Genomic DNA, 13014 nt, shown 5'->3' with positions numbered 1-13014 from the left:
CCCCCGGGTGAGAGTGGATGTCTCCTTCAAAGGGCGCTAGTGCCACCTGTTGGTCTCGGAAAAGCTTAAAGTTAGACGAAGGCAGACACTGCTCATTTTCCTACCTTAGTTGAAGTCCATTTGCCATTGTATCACCTTCTGAAACACACAGATGTGATTTTGAATGCATGCCTAAACACGAAAGGTCTAGTGAGAAGATGGAACGGTTAAACCATTCCTTCACAAGTTAGGAAAATGGACATGAGCAGGATCAAGACCTGTCTTCTCATAACTGATCTGTAAGTGCTTTCTGGCGTCTTTTCTGCAGGAGTGGAAGTGTTAGTGGACTCACTCTGAAGCTGATGAAAACCTCTGTGTTGAATATGCTGGAGACTCTGTCAGATGACGACTACGTGAATGTGGCCAGGGTAAGTAGATGTTTGCATCATGATTTGTGAATTAATGATACAAATAACTCCTGAAAGCACCAATGACACAAATATTTAGTTGTAGTCATTAAGCAGGTGGTAATCACGCAGGGAGTCGCTGAACGGCACAGTGTGCTCAAACTCCTCCCTGTCGTTTGCTTTCGGTGGAAAGACTGCACTTCCCTCATTATAGTGTATTTACTTTCCCTGCACCACCGTTGTCCGTGTGGGATTGTGCCTGTCTTTCTTTCCCTCTCCAAGTTTTCTATTAGGACTTATGTTTAGGGAAACATTAACGTTATGCTATATAGCAGGACAGATAAGACACACAAGCACATCCACATGCTGTGTGTGATGGCTCTGTTTGGAGACTTCCTTCTGTAATCCCTCATAATCCATTGCTTTTAGCCACTGTATGCCTCTAAATCCCAGCTCTGAGAGCAAGAAATAAGCATGGTAATCTGGGGGGGGGGGGGGGGGGGGGGACGCATCTGATTTCACCTTATAAAGAAAGTGAGGGCTTACAAAAGCTGGCTGTGAATTATTTGCAAAAGACATAAATAACCAATCATTAACAATCATTACTTTGGTATCGCCATGCTTCAGCACTTTTCTTTATGAAACTGTAGTCTCACTTCTGAAATGGCGATATAATTAGTTCTAATAGTTCCGACCTTATTTCTTATGAGCTTTTTATTCATATAGATAGTAGATGTAACCCGGCTTGTTTTTTCTTCATATATTTTCACAGCTTACTGTCCTAACATTTTATGACACAAGAAATGTGATATTAAGAAGTGACACAGTGATTATTATGGAATATGTGGCTCTGAATACTTTTGTGTTTTATTTCGGTGTCTTGACAATTTAAATATGGCACAACACCAACCGATGAGAAATGTCAGCTTTTCTCACACGTAATGTTTCGCACCAGTCTGTCCTGAAAATGTCAATTGGTTTTGAAGTTGACCTTCAAGAACAAACAGCATTTGAAACCTTCTATTACAGACATTGCTGCTCATGTTGAAATCACACACAGACACTGCACACAAGCACTGGTGTTTCAGGTGCACCTGTTCTTTGTGTGGAAAGTTGTAATTACCAGTGTTTACTGCCAGCCAGAGAGTAGAAGGGCAGCTCACATCTGCGCACACCCACGTCTGCATCCTGCTGCGGTGAACAAACAGGAACACACATGGATACGCACTCTTGCAACAGTTGGACACCTTTTTTTTTTTTTTATCTAAAAAAGCAAGTATACATATATGCAGTATGCTCATGTGAGTGTTTGTATCTCCCCTTCTAGTTCAATGAGAAGGCCGATGCTGTTGTTCCGTGCTTCAGGACTTTGGTCCAAGCCAATATTCGGAACAAGAAGATCTTCAAGGAGGCCGTCATGGATATGCAAGCCAAAGGAACCACAGATTACAAGTCTGGCTTCACATTTGCCTTTGAACAGCTTCTCAATGTAAGAGCCAAGAAGCCTTTTCAGGGACGGGTAATGCAGGGGTGAATGTTTGTCTGTGTGCCTACAGAAAGTCTTCAACAACTTGCTGGAACTACGTACTGAAGCTCCTTCATGTTATTATACATCCTGTCAGATCCAGTTAAAAAAAAAACTGAATTAGCAGTGATAAAACAGTGCCGACAGTGAGCGGTCCAGGTTTGTATAAGACATTTCCAGAGTTCTGTCATTGTCGAATGTAGGTCTGATAATCACTGCTGTTGCGACGGAGTGACACTAACGTTTGCAGCAGCCAGCACCGTGGTGAGGTCTGACAGCAGCAGGCGTCCACGTGCTCTCGACACAGGTGCTGCCTCAGCTCCGTATGCTGCTGTGTATTTTAAGAGGCTGCCACCCTAATGGGCTCTGATGGGATGATTGATGAGCGCTCAGCGCAGCCCAGAGGAGATCAGCCACAGACACTTTATATTCCTCTGGTGGGCTTGGAGGCACAGAGCCAAGTGCCAGCTGCCCCCCCCCCCCCCACACCCCACCCCCCAACACATACCTTCTCTTGCCAACAGAATGAGAAATAAAAAGGCCTGTTTAATCGCTGTCTGTGGCAGACTCACTCCCATGATTAGTGGCAGAAGCACAATAAAAATATGTAATTGTAGCAATATTATTTATCTTTATTAGAATCTTGTCAGATTGACATGCCACTGGCCTGCATATTAATGGCAGCTGCTGTGCAGGCAGGCGGGGGAAGTTTGTATCAAAGCTGAATGCGAAAATTCGGTGCCTGGCTTTGAGCATATAATGCTTAAATCAAATTTACCGCTAGAGTAATATTGTATACTCCAAATGAAATCCTAAAATGATGGTAATATAAGGAATTTACCAAGTTAACCGGCAGCATTAAATATATATTAGAGCCGTACCCGCACATTTGTGTAAACACAAGGGACAGTTCATTTATTGTGGTATTTGAGTATTTAAAAAACTGGTTTTGGGACATGGTAACCAGTTAAAGAGCAGACATTATTAAACACGTGGTGTCAAAAAAATAGAAAAGAAAGTAAAAAATACGTAGCACAAGCAAAAGTGGAAGACTCAGTGCACAATGAAATGACGTAAGGAGAACAATCCTACACACAGGTGATTCTGAGCCATAAATGCATTTTTAAAATGTATGAATTAATTCATTTATGGAAAAGATCTTGTGAAGAGATCCCATCTTTGAAACTGCCTTTAATCTACTGAGGTGAGGTGATTTAATAACCGAAAATATACAGTTTCACATATAATCTGTCCCACAGTGAGTTTAAATCTGGCATCAAAGAAATAATTTAACAAAATGTTTTTTATAATGTACAAATACTATTAGTATATACTATAATACATATATATATATATATATATATATATATATATATACATATATAATAAATACTATTTATTACATATTTATATACTGCTTATAAATGCTAAATATTATCTTTGTAATATTTTCCATTTTGCGTCATTGACATATTTATCACAATACCAGACCGTTTTAAATGATGTGTTAGCATGATCACCTTCCTCTTTCATTCCTGCATATTCCCTAACCTGTCTCGCTGCCTTTCTCTTTGTTCTTCTCTCCTCCCTCTTCTCTCGTCATCTGCCACAGGAGAGCAGCGCCCCGAGGGCCAACTGCAATAAGATGATAATGATGTTTACAGATGGCGGGGAGGATCGTGCACAGGAAATCTTTGAGAAGTACAACTGGCCCAACAAAACAGTGAGTCTGTCCCCATAAGGCTGTTCTCTGTTGGCCTACATCGCTCTGCCATCACAAGGGATCATGCATGTCCAGAAACTGTCTTAGCTGTCTTTATCCCTCCCCATCTCCCACCATAGTCTGCTGGCATTGTCTCATTGTTCAAGGTTTCAAGGATCATTTATTGTCATGATGCAACACAGGGATGCACAACGAAATTCAGTTGTAGCCCATTTGTAACACAATAAACACATGACAAGCAAAACAAAAACAAAACAGCAGTACATTCTTGTCGTGCATTCTTTTGAATTTGCATCGTAAGGAATGTAAACAGCAGCAACAAACACAATTCTCTGGGCAGATAATATGGCCTACATCTTCACATTAAAAAATGCAACATGAGGAAAACAATGTCCATCAACTTTGACTGTGCTTGAGCACCGAGCGTCATGATGTAAACACAGACTCCACCTCTTCTCGTCCCGACGGAGTCCCCGTCTCGTCCTGCTGTTCGCTCGTCAAGTGCGGCTTGATCCGGGATGAACGATGGAGCCAGGTCTCTGTGAAGATGTTGGGCTCAAAAGTCACCGACCTCCCGCTGCTTTCATCCATCTTATTTTACTGCAGCCGGGCATCAGACAGCCAGCAGTATGCTGGGGAGTGCAGTTAGCCTCAGGTCATAGCCGGGTTAGTTTAGCTTGCATCTCTTTTTCTCTGTTGTGATTTTTTTTCCTCTTGTGATTCATCCATTTGGCCTTTCTTCAACTCTCTCATTCCATCTCTCCCTGTCTGTTTCTCTCTCTCGCTCTCTCCTCTTCGGTCTCTTTTGTTGTGTAGCTGCTGGTGTTAACAGCTCCGACCTGCTGACTAATTAGCCACTTCATCATCAGAGCATATAAAATTACAGCCAATAGATACTCAGTTTGTGTCTCTTTGTTCCACCCTCCTTTCTCCACTTCACAGGCTACCAATATTTATTCTTATATCCGTTACTATTCTGTTGCCTCATGAGGGCTGCTGTCATACAGGAATAATCTGCAGTTTGACAACTCTCTATCCTTGTGTTGGAGACATTTGTGTGAGTTGACTGTGAGGCGAATCTAGTCATACTCAAGATGTGTGCATTGTAGTTGTCACATGACAGTGACCTTATTGCCATCCAGAAGACTGTTTGAGTGGTATTGTTTTGCTCTATTAGCTGTCTCTGCAGCTTTGTTTTTCAGGCTATTTATTCTGGCATTGACTTCTTTTGATTCTTTTTTTCCCCTCAATCCAGGTTCGTGTCTTCACCTTCTCTGTTGGCCAGCATAATTATGATGTCACCCCTTTGCAGTGGATAGCTTGTGCCAATAAAGGTATGTGGATAAGGTGTTTTTATCAAAGCATATGTTTGTATGTCTAAAAGAGAAATATGGGTTGGTGCAGGGTTGGTGGATTGATCCCTGCCTCCTTGTGTCCACATTACCACCGATATAGATTTTATAGATGGACACATTTTTCCATCATACTCAACATCTACTGGGTACCCATGAGCAATACATTGTTAAAGGAAACACACTTGTTTGAAGCATTCTCGTGAATGGCATTGTCTCGGGTCAAGTCATTCTCAAGTAGGAAATGCAAAGCCCAGTCATTCAACAAAGGAACAACAAACGAATGTGTTGTGGTTCTGTTGAATCAGTCTGACCCCCGTCCCTCTTGCTGTGAGGTCACACTGCTTACTTTATAACTAATAGTGTGACTAATAGCCCCCTACATTTTAGTTGTTGCTGATCTCCAGTGGTTTAACCTCTCACAGGGGTACTCTAGGACCCTGTGACATCACTGTTGGATGTGGTTTTACATTTGCAACAAAGCCCACCTCTGACCATACCTCTCAGAGATGCCGTCTGTGGTCAGATGTGAAACACACTTGAATCTTTTAAACCAGAGAAGTGCAGCAAAATACTAGCTTGGTGTTAATTTACTCTTTAACTGTTTTCGGACACATATTGATTTAATTAAATATTATTAATATTATTATGCTTGCCCCATTACAGACCCACCATCACTAAGATTTGTCTTACTGCACATGATTTTCAACATAATATTTTATTAATCTAAAGCAGCCACAGTTCCTAAAATAACCCAGCAAACAGGCAGCTCTGCCTCTGACAACCCATATGATTCAGCTGCTCTTCCTGTTAGCGACATTGTCTGCTTGAATCTCATCTTGACTCACCACATTAAATCCCAACCTAACTCAGACTGCTGTTTCTGTGCTCAGCTTTTGAGTTGCATTGTATGACGTAAGTTGTATTGTTTAATCCCCCTCTTCTCCTCCTCTCTTTTTGTGGCTTGATTTAATATTGTTTTCTCAGTGTTTCAGTTGATCTGAAGCTGCTCCTTTAGTTGCCCGTATGAAGCCTCGGCTAACTGCTGATTAGCTTATTGCCAGTGGAGCCAAGTGCTTCAGATGTATCTTCCCATAAGTTGTTATTAATTAGCAGGAGGAGTCTGGCAGCAAGATGATTACCGTGCCATCTCCCTGTCAGGCAGGGGAAAGTCCAGGATTACGCCTCTGTGCCAACATGCTCTCTGCTGCTCGCGACTGTAGTGATTACCATGGTACTAAAGTCTATGCCAACATGAGACAATACTGTTGACACACCACCCTCAATGGAGCTGTCCTCTCATATCTTCAGCACTTATTACTCTTTGGTATCTCACTCCAACAGAGCCAGCTCCCTGACGCTTTCACAGGCCCTAACCCTTCACCCGTGTCACACACGTTTGTCAAAATGCAGCAACACACACAAGCACAAAAACACACAACTAGGCCACTTGGAGATGCTAGCTGTTGTCTCACTTAAGCTTCAATCCCATTTTAAGAAGAAAGTAACCTCTCTGTGACTCTGAGCACAATGAAGCCATTTCTCCACGCTCGCAGACGGTGCAACAAAGTGCGGTACGGAAAGGAGAGTTGTCTCAAAAGAAAATAGGTGAAAGCAAATACAATAGCCTAATACTGCCAGAAAAGTGCTGTTTATAATCCAAATATAGGGACAAAACATCCCATAAATTCAAGATGGGTATCCATAAAAGAAGCATGGTTGGAAGTTTATTGGATGAAATTACACCAGTTTTTATGGTGTGTCTCAACAAAAATGTTGATAAGAATATTGAATATGTGTTTAAAGTAGTGCATGCTGGTCTACCTAGGACGAAAAATACATACTCATACTGAAAACAGCATACTCTTTATTTTTATTAAACCATTATTTTGCCAAGATAATTCCATTGAGATTTTGAATCTCTTTTGCAAGGGGGGTCCTGACCAACATGGCGGCGTAAAAGTTTCACAACAGAAAAAGACAGAGAAACGACTCGAAAACCAAACTGGAAATATTTAAAAGACAACATAAATTCATAACATTGTACATAACGAGACGAAAACCAGCAAATTGCATCAATCAAATAGTGTTCATCATTATCAGGATAACTCGGTGCTCAAATGATCCTTAATCCTGTTTTTAAAATTCCTGCATGCTTATAGAATAATCTAGTAAGTTTATAAAGTAGCTCAGTAGCTTTGTAGCTTACCTGAAGGTCCAAAAACTATGAAAGCGTTTTAACCAAAAACGTTGCGGGTTCTATGGATAGCCTAATTTGTCTGCAAGATAGGAAGTTGCAGCTTAAATATTTGGTGTCAGCAGGGAACATAGACAAGGAGGCAATTTTTGTAATATGGCTGAAAACTCGACTAATGTTCCATGCTGCGGTTGTATGAGCATATCACCATAATTAATTGCTCATAGAAACGTTGCTTTAATCATTTTTTTCCTTGCAGCAAAATAAAAACGCATTTGATTCTATCGTAGGAACCTCGTGTCCCCCTTTGTTTTTTGTAAGACGTCAGTTTTCAAACCATTGACCGGTTTTATGTACATAACACTGCACCTCCAACACCATTACTTTATGTAGAAAATAGCATTCAGTCAAAAAAGGCATGATATATTTTTAATTCAATGGATGTGATGTATTTTATACGCGAGTCAAAAGTCCAAAATGTTCTGTTGTATTTGTCTCAAAACAGTTCCAGATTACTTCATAAATCTTAGGATGACGTAAGAGGATAACTGACCTCTAATACTACACGGGCATTACGTAATGAGTTTTCAGAAGGGAAATTGTTATTGATAATTCATAATTGCCCCTCAAACAGCAGACGTGTGTTGTTAACTTGCACAGCACTGAGGAGATCTACATTACAGACTTACTTTTTAACACCTATATCTTACCCTCTTCACATCTCGCTGAGCGTTGCCCTCCACCCACAGATACCACCTCTCTGGAACACTGCCAAAAGCACTGGGACAAACTACTGCTCTGAACAAAATGAGCATTATAAGTATGTGTGCCCTGTGTGTGCAGAGATGTGTGTATATTTATATGTGCATAATGTTTGCATGCTCAAATGTGCAAATGAATGAGACGGAGAAGGCAAATCTCGACACAAACCACCGTGGCACGGTGCATAATGTGACAAAATAATGAGAGTCATCTCAGCCTTTTAACATTCTGGGGATGCTGTCTCCATTTCACCGCTCTTTGTATAAACACTCATGGCTTTAATAGCTTGGGGAGCGGCGTGGTTATTGACCCAGTCGGTCATTTTCCTTCATTCCTAATCAGCGGCAGCAGTGCCTGGGGCTCAGCATTCCCAACGAGCCTCCGCATTTACATCCTGCAGCACAGCCACGAGTGCAGAGAGGTCAATGGCCACAAGCTCTACCGTGCCTGCTTGGCCCAACACCATCAGCTGGAGATGATGGCATTACGTGTACCTAATAGCATGGTAGAGATTAGACTCCAATCTGCAAATGGATCGCTTCTGTACACACTGTGACTGTTTCAATCTTGAAAATGGGGGCAGAATATGACGCAGACGAGCACCGTGACGCAGGCTGTATGCAAAGCTTTCTGTTGGAATAGTGTGTTGATTTTCTCCTCTTGATCTTCAGGTTACTACTTTGAAATTCCATCAATTGGAGCCATCAGAATCAACACGCAGGTAAACTACATGGGATACTGAATGCACATTTATGAATCCACAAAAAAACAAAATGCAATTACAAGTGAGAAGCTAGTCCAGTCTTCCTTCATGGTTGCTTTGATGATGATTATGCAGATTGTAGATAAGTGTTCCGTAACAAACGGACAGAAGACGATGCAGCTGGACAAGTACAGAAAGGAAGTGACAGAGTTGGAGATGGAGTGATCGCGAAAAGGGTTGTGGACTCTCTGAGAATGTTTCTGGACGCTCTGAAGTAAAGACTTTCAGATCTCTTGCTGTTTTTCTATCGCACTCTCTTTCACACACACACACACACACACCATAACCTCATTCCAGCTGTATAAATTGACTCAGTTGCTGGGAGGTGGGGAGCTACTGCACACCCCTCCTCCCCCCTCTCTGCCCTGCCTTTTCTCCTCCCCCCTCCGATCCGGTGAGCGATCAGGCCCTAGAATATACTGTCAGCTGTTCCATTAACTCCAGCATATTTATATGCCGAGAACTGCCACTTACTCTAATAGGTTTTCTGAAGGTGGGTGACTACAGCTCTCTGTATAGGCCCAGAAGACACATTATTTCATCACACTCTGCCCTTCAACATCACACACTCATCACATAGTCTCACTTGACTAAGATGGCAACATTCAAACAACAGATGGACCATAGATGGCAAGGATATTATTATTCAAACCGTCCTGACTCATGCGATTATGTAGGAAGAGGGGAATCGTTTTGAAAATAAATGTCACCATATTTTGTGTTTCCGCGTAGTTATCTCAGACTGAAGTTAATAGTGACTTGTGTCATCCATTCGGGCTTCTTTGTGTAGGATCTCTCAGTAGAGCAACAATAAGGCTTTAACTGGGATGTTTGTCTTCGGAAGAGTCCCCTCTCTGCCATCATGGGTGTCACAGTACACACAGAGACAACAGCATTTAATCGACGCGTAGGGATGTTGCTGGAGTCTGTGTGGCTCCGGTTTCTTTGGACCACATCTCCAGTTGCCGGCTTTTTATGTTTCCTAGATTGTTCTAGCCAGGCGGAACATTTTCCCTCTATCCCGTGAAAAGGTCTGGCTGTCATTGCGCTGATGGAATATCTCCCTGTGGCGCGTTAAACTGGACTTTTATTGAGCTAATAATAGAATAGGTTACGCCTGTCAGCACCTCACTGTTCAGGCGATGGAAAAACAAACGGTCAAAAGCATAATACTGAAATAGCTGTGTGCTTGTACAGGGCGCCCCTTTTCTCGATTGAGGGTCAACACGAGGGTCACAAATTTGCGATAAGGTTTCAGTTTTTTTTTTTGCAAAATGGCTGGAAATGTGACCCCGAGAGAGCAGCTGCATTTTCCACTTATTGTGTTGTAACATAAAGGTAAACATTCGGCTTTATAACTCACCGGCTGCTGAATAGGGTAAAAGGGTTTAGTGTTTTTGTAAATGTTTGCAGATGTATACACAGTCTGTATGACTAGAGAACAATGTTGCTGTCTCTGGTCTTTATAACAACGAGACTCTAAAGGCCCTCAGTGCGATGGTCCCGACTGTGCAGTTGCTTCATATGTCATGAGGTCAATCCCTCAATAATTGTACCAATTACACATCACATCTAAAATGACAAGAAACTACAGGTTGTTTACAAAACAATGACATCTCAGCCGTTGTGCGAGGTGGCTCCTGAGAACGGAAGAAATAAACTGTATATGATGTATTCCTAGTGGACTTAACCCCTCACCTCTATTCACAATAGCTGTGGGACATTCTCCCAGTGCCAGCGATGACAGCAGAGCCTCTGGGAGAATGGCCTGTTTGCACGTCGTGCCACTGACACCCTTAATGTGTTTTTAATAGCTCCTCCATAATGATGAGAAACGGCCGTGAGTGGTTTAGGACTGGAGGCTTTATGGCTCGGCAGGACCGGGATGCTGCTGCTGGTGGCCCACTGCTTTATGTGGTGACAGAGAGGAGGCCGGTCAGGGTCTTATAGTTTTATGACAGTTGAACGTTGGCTCTTCCAGCTCTTTGCTCTTACCGCCTCTACATGACAAGCGCTATAAACGCTTGTTTGATTGTACGTGTTTGTTGTGTTTGGTCTCACGAGCGAGTGTGTTTTTGCCATTGCAGGAGTACCTGGATGTCCTGGGTCGTCCCATGGCGCTGGCTGGGACTAAAGCAAAGCAGGTGCAGTGGACGAACGTCTACCAGGATGCTCTGGTGAGAGAGAACTTAGAAAGACATTTTATTTAATTGAACCGTAAAGTAGCCTTTATAGAATTTGCCAAATATTTCTCATTCTATGTTACAGTATTTAGCCCATAGATCCAAACATATTCAGATGATGACCTTTTAAAATACGAGCATGGTTACATCCTGCAAGTAATTCTGGTCTCACAATCTTTTATTCTATTCAATTTCACTTCTTATCGCTGAAAAGGTTTTAACCGAGTTAAAATGGCAGTTGATTTATTTGGTGCTTATCGTGTTTATTGCTTTGGATTTTGAATTACACACTATATATATTTAAAACAGATTTATAATATGCTTTTTCAGGGTTTGGGCCTCGTCATCACTGGAACGATGCCGGTCTTCAACCTCACTGTTGATGCTGTAAGCTCTCAGGTAAATACAACACTGCAATACAAGACATGGAGCTTAAAATAGCGGCTCATCCGTCACATTAACGAGCCTTTACCTCTATCATTATGTAAGAACAATGTTTTCATCGTCATTCTCGTTGTTAAGGCTACACAAGGTCATTCAAACAGGAGAAGGAGTTTGAGTAGCAGGTGTGCTCAAGGTTTTATTTCCGTCTCTTTGCTGTTGTCGACCATCATCAGTCATTTTGTAATGGCGTCCATCCAGCTGCTGCTCTTCGAGGCAACACCTCCCCCCTGAGGTGACAACGGACATCACAGCCACCCGTCGGCAGTATCGTCCAGAGAAGACCGATATATCCAGCTTTCAATATCCACGACCAAAGTATTTACTGTGAGCTTCAAGCAATGATGCAAACCGCCACAGTTCCAGATAGACTGTGAAAAATATGGACGAATCAGATTGCACACAAAGTGATAAGTCAAAGATGGCATTGGGATGTAGTACTCTCACGGCATGTAGCTACCGGCTCTCTGTGATTCTCGGATGCCAGTGCGGTTGTGGATGAAATACTAATGATCACCTCGTGTGTTTTTCCTACAGAACCAGCTCATCCTCGGAGTCATGGGAGTAGATATTGCAATCAACGAAATTAAAAGGAAGACACCTACATACAGAGTGAGCATGTTGTACACTCAATATCAGTCTCATATCCCTTTAACATTGATTATTATTGAATCACACCTCCATCCACTCTTCACATGTGCAGCTTGGAGCCAACGGCTACACCTTTGCCATCGACCCGAATGGCTACGTACTGATGCACCCCAACCTGCGACCCAAAGTAGGTCCAGCAATGAACGCCGGCCCGCATTTAATCAGTTAATGTTCCTCTGAAGCCAAATTTTGACTTTTTTTCCCCTTCTGACTGACGTTACACCCCCCCCCCCCCCCCCTCCCTCCTCGTCTTCGGCTGCTTTCTCGCTCTTGTTCAGATCAGTAACTTCAAGGAGCCCGTCGATCTGGACTTTCTGGATGCAGAGCTGGAGGACAGTAACAAGGAGGAGGTAAAGACAACCTCTGAAACATCATCATTACTTTCAGCATGTGTGTTTAATATGCATTTAGTTGAATCACTTTATTAGTCAGTTGTTTTTCCTTTTTATGTACCTGCATATATCTCTCTCTCTCTCTCTCTCTCTCGCTCGCTCTCTCTCTCTCTCTCTCTCTCTCTCTCGCTCTCGCTCTCGCTCTCGCTCTCTCTCGCTCTCGCTCTCTCTCTCTCTCTCTCGCTCTCGCTCTCGCTCTCTCTCTCTCTCTCTCTCTCTCTCCAGATCCGTCGACAGATGATTGATGGCAAACCAGGGCAAAGGAAAATCAAGACGCTCATTAAGTCAGTTGATGAGGCAAGTCATCAATATATGAGACTCAGTCATGATCCACTGCAGCACCTTCCTGAATGTTGTTGTAATGAACTTGAATGACTCAGTATGTTTAGGATCTGTTGTTTCCCTCCAATTATGGGAAGACAGATGTGCCGAGGATGTGACCGTGTTACACGTTTCTCTTTGTGGTTGCCAACAGAGGTACATCGACGAGGCCATGCGTACGTACACGTGGACACCTGTGGATGGCACAGATTACAGGTCTGTTTGAAATCAAACATGCATCAACTTGAAACTGTTAGAGTCCAACTTAGATACTTTTGAGTCCAGTTCGAGTCACAAGTCTCAGATTCATGGTTGACA

The 13014-nt window shown here is 42.6% G+C and overlaps 1 protein-coding gene across 1 annotated transcript in view; it reads left to right on the top strand.

Annotated features, from left to right (window-relative positions):
* Positions 1 to 13014, top strand: part of cacna2d2a (calcium channel, voltage-dependent, alpha 2/delta subunit 2a) — a gene marked incomplete at its 5' end in the record, with an annotated part of 147292 nt that overhangs the window by 122766 nt on the left and 11512 nt on the right. The window contains 12 exons of the mRNA XM_079266262.1: positions 308 to 407; positions 1714 to 1875; positions 3524 to 3634; positions 4890 to 4968; positions 8617 to 8666; positions 10796 to 10885; positions 11222 to 11290; positions 11870 to 11944; positions 12036 to 12110; positions 12262 to 12333; positions 12601 to 12672; positions 12851 to 12912. Of these exons, the coding sequence (XP_079122388.1) occupies positions 308 to 407; positions 1714 to 1875; positions 3524 to 3634; positions 4890 to 4968; positions 8617 to 8666; positions 10796 to 10885; positions 11222 to 11290; positions 11870 to 11944; positions 12036 to 12110; positions 12262 to 12333; positions 12601 to 12672; positions 12851 to 12912 (1017 nt within the window). The remainder of the gene's footprint in view (positions 1 to 307; positions 408 to 1713; positions 1876 to 3523; positions 3635 to 4889; positions 4969 to 8616; positions 8667 to 10795; positions 10886 to 11221; positions 11291 to 11869; positions 11945 to 12035; positions 12111 to 12261; positions 12334 to 12600; positions 12673 to 12850; positions 12913 to 13014) is intronic.

This window comes from Melanostigma gelatinosum (assembly GCF_949748355.1).
Source record: "Melanostigma gelatinosum genome assembly, chromosome: 3".
Lineage (NCBI taxonomy): Eukaryota > Metazoa > Chordata > Actinopteri > Perciformes > Zoarcidae > Melanostigma > Melanostigma gelatinosum.
The sequence above is the reverse complement of the archived record's forward strand: the minus strand, read 5'-3'. Positions and strand labels throughout refer to the sequence as shown.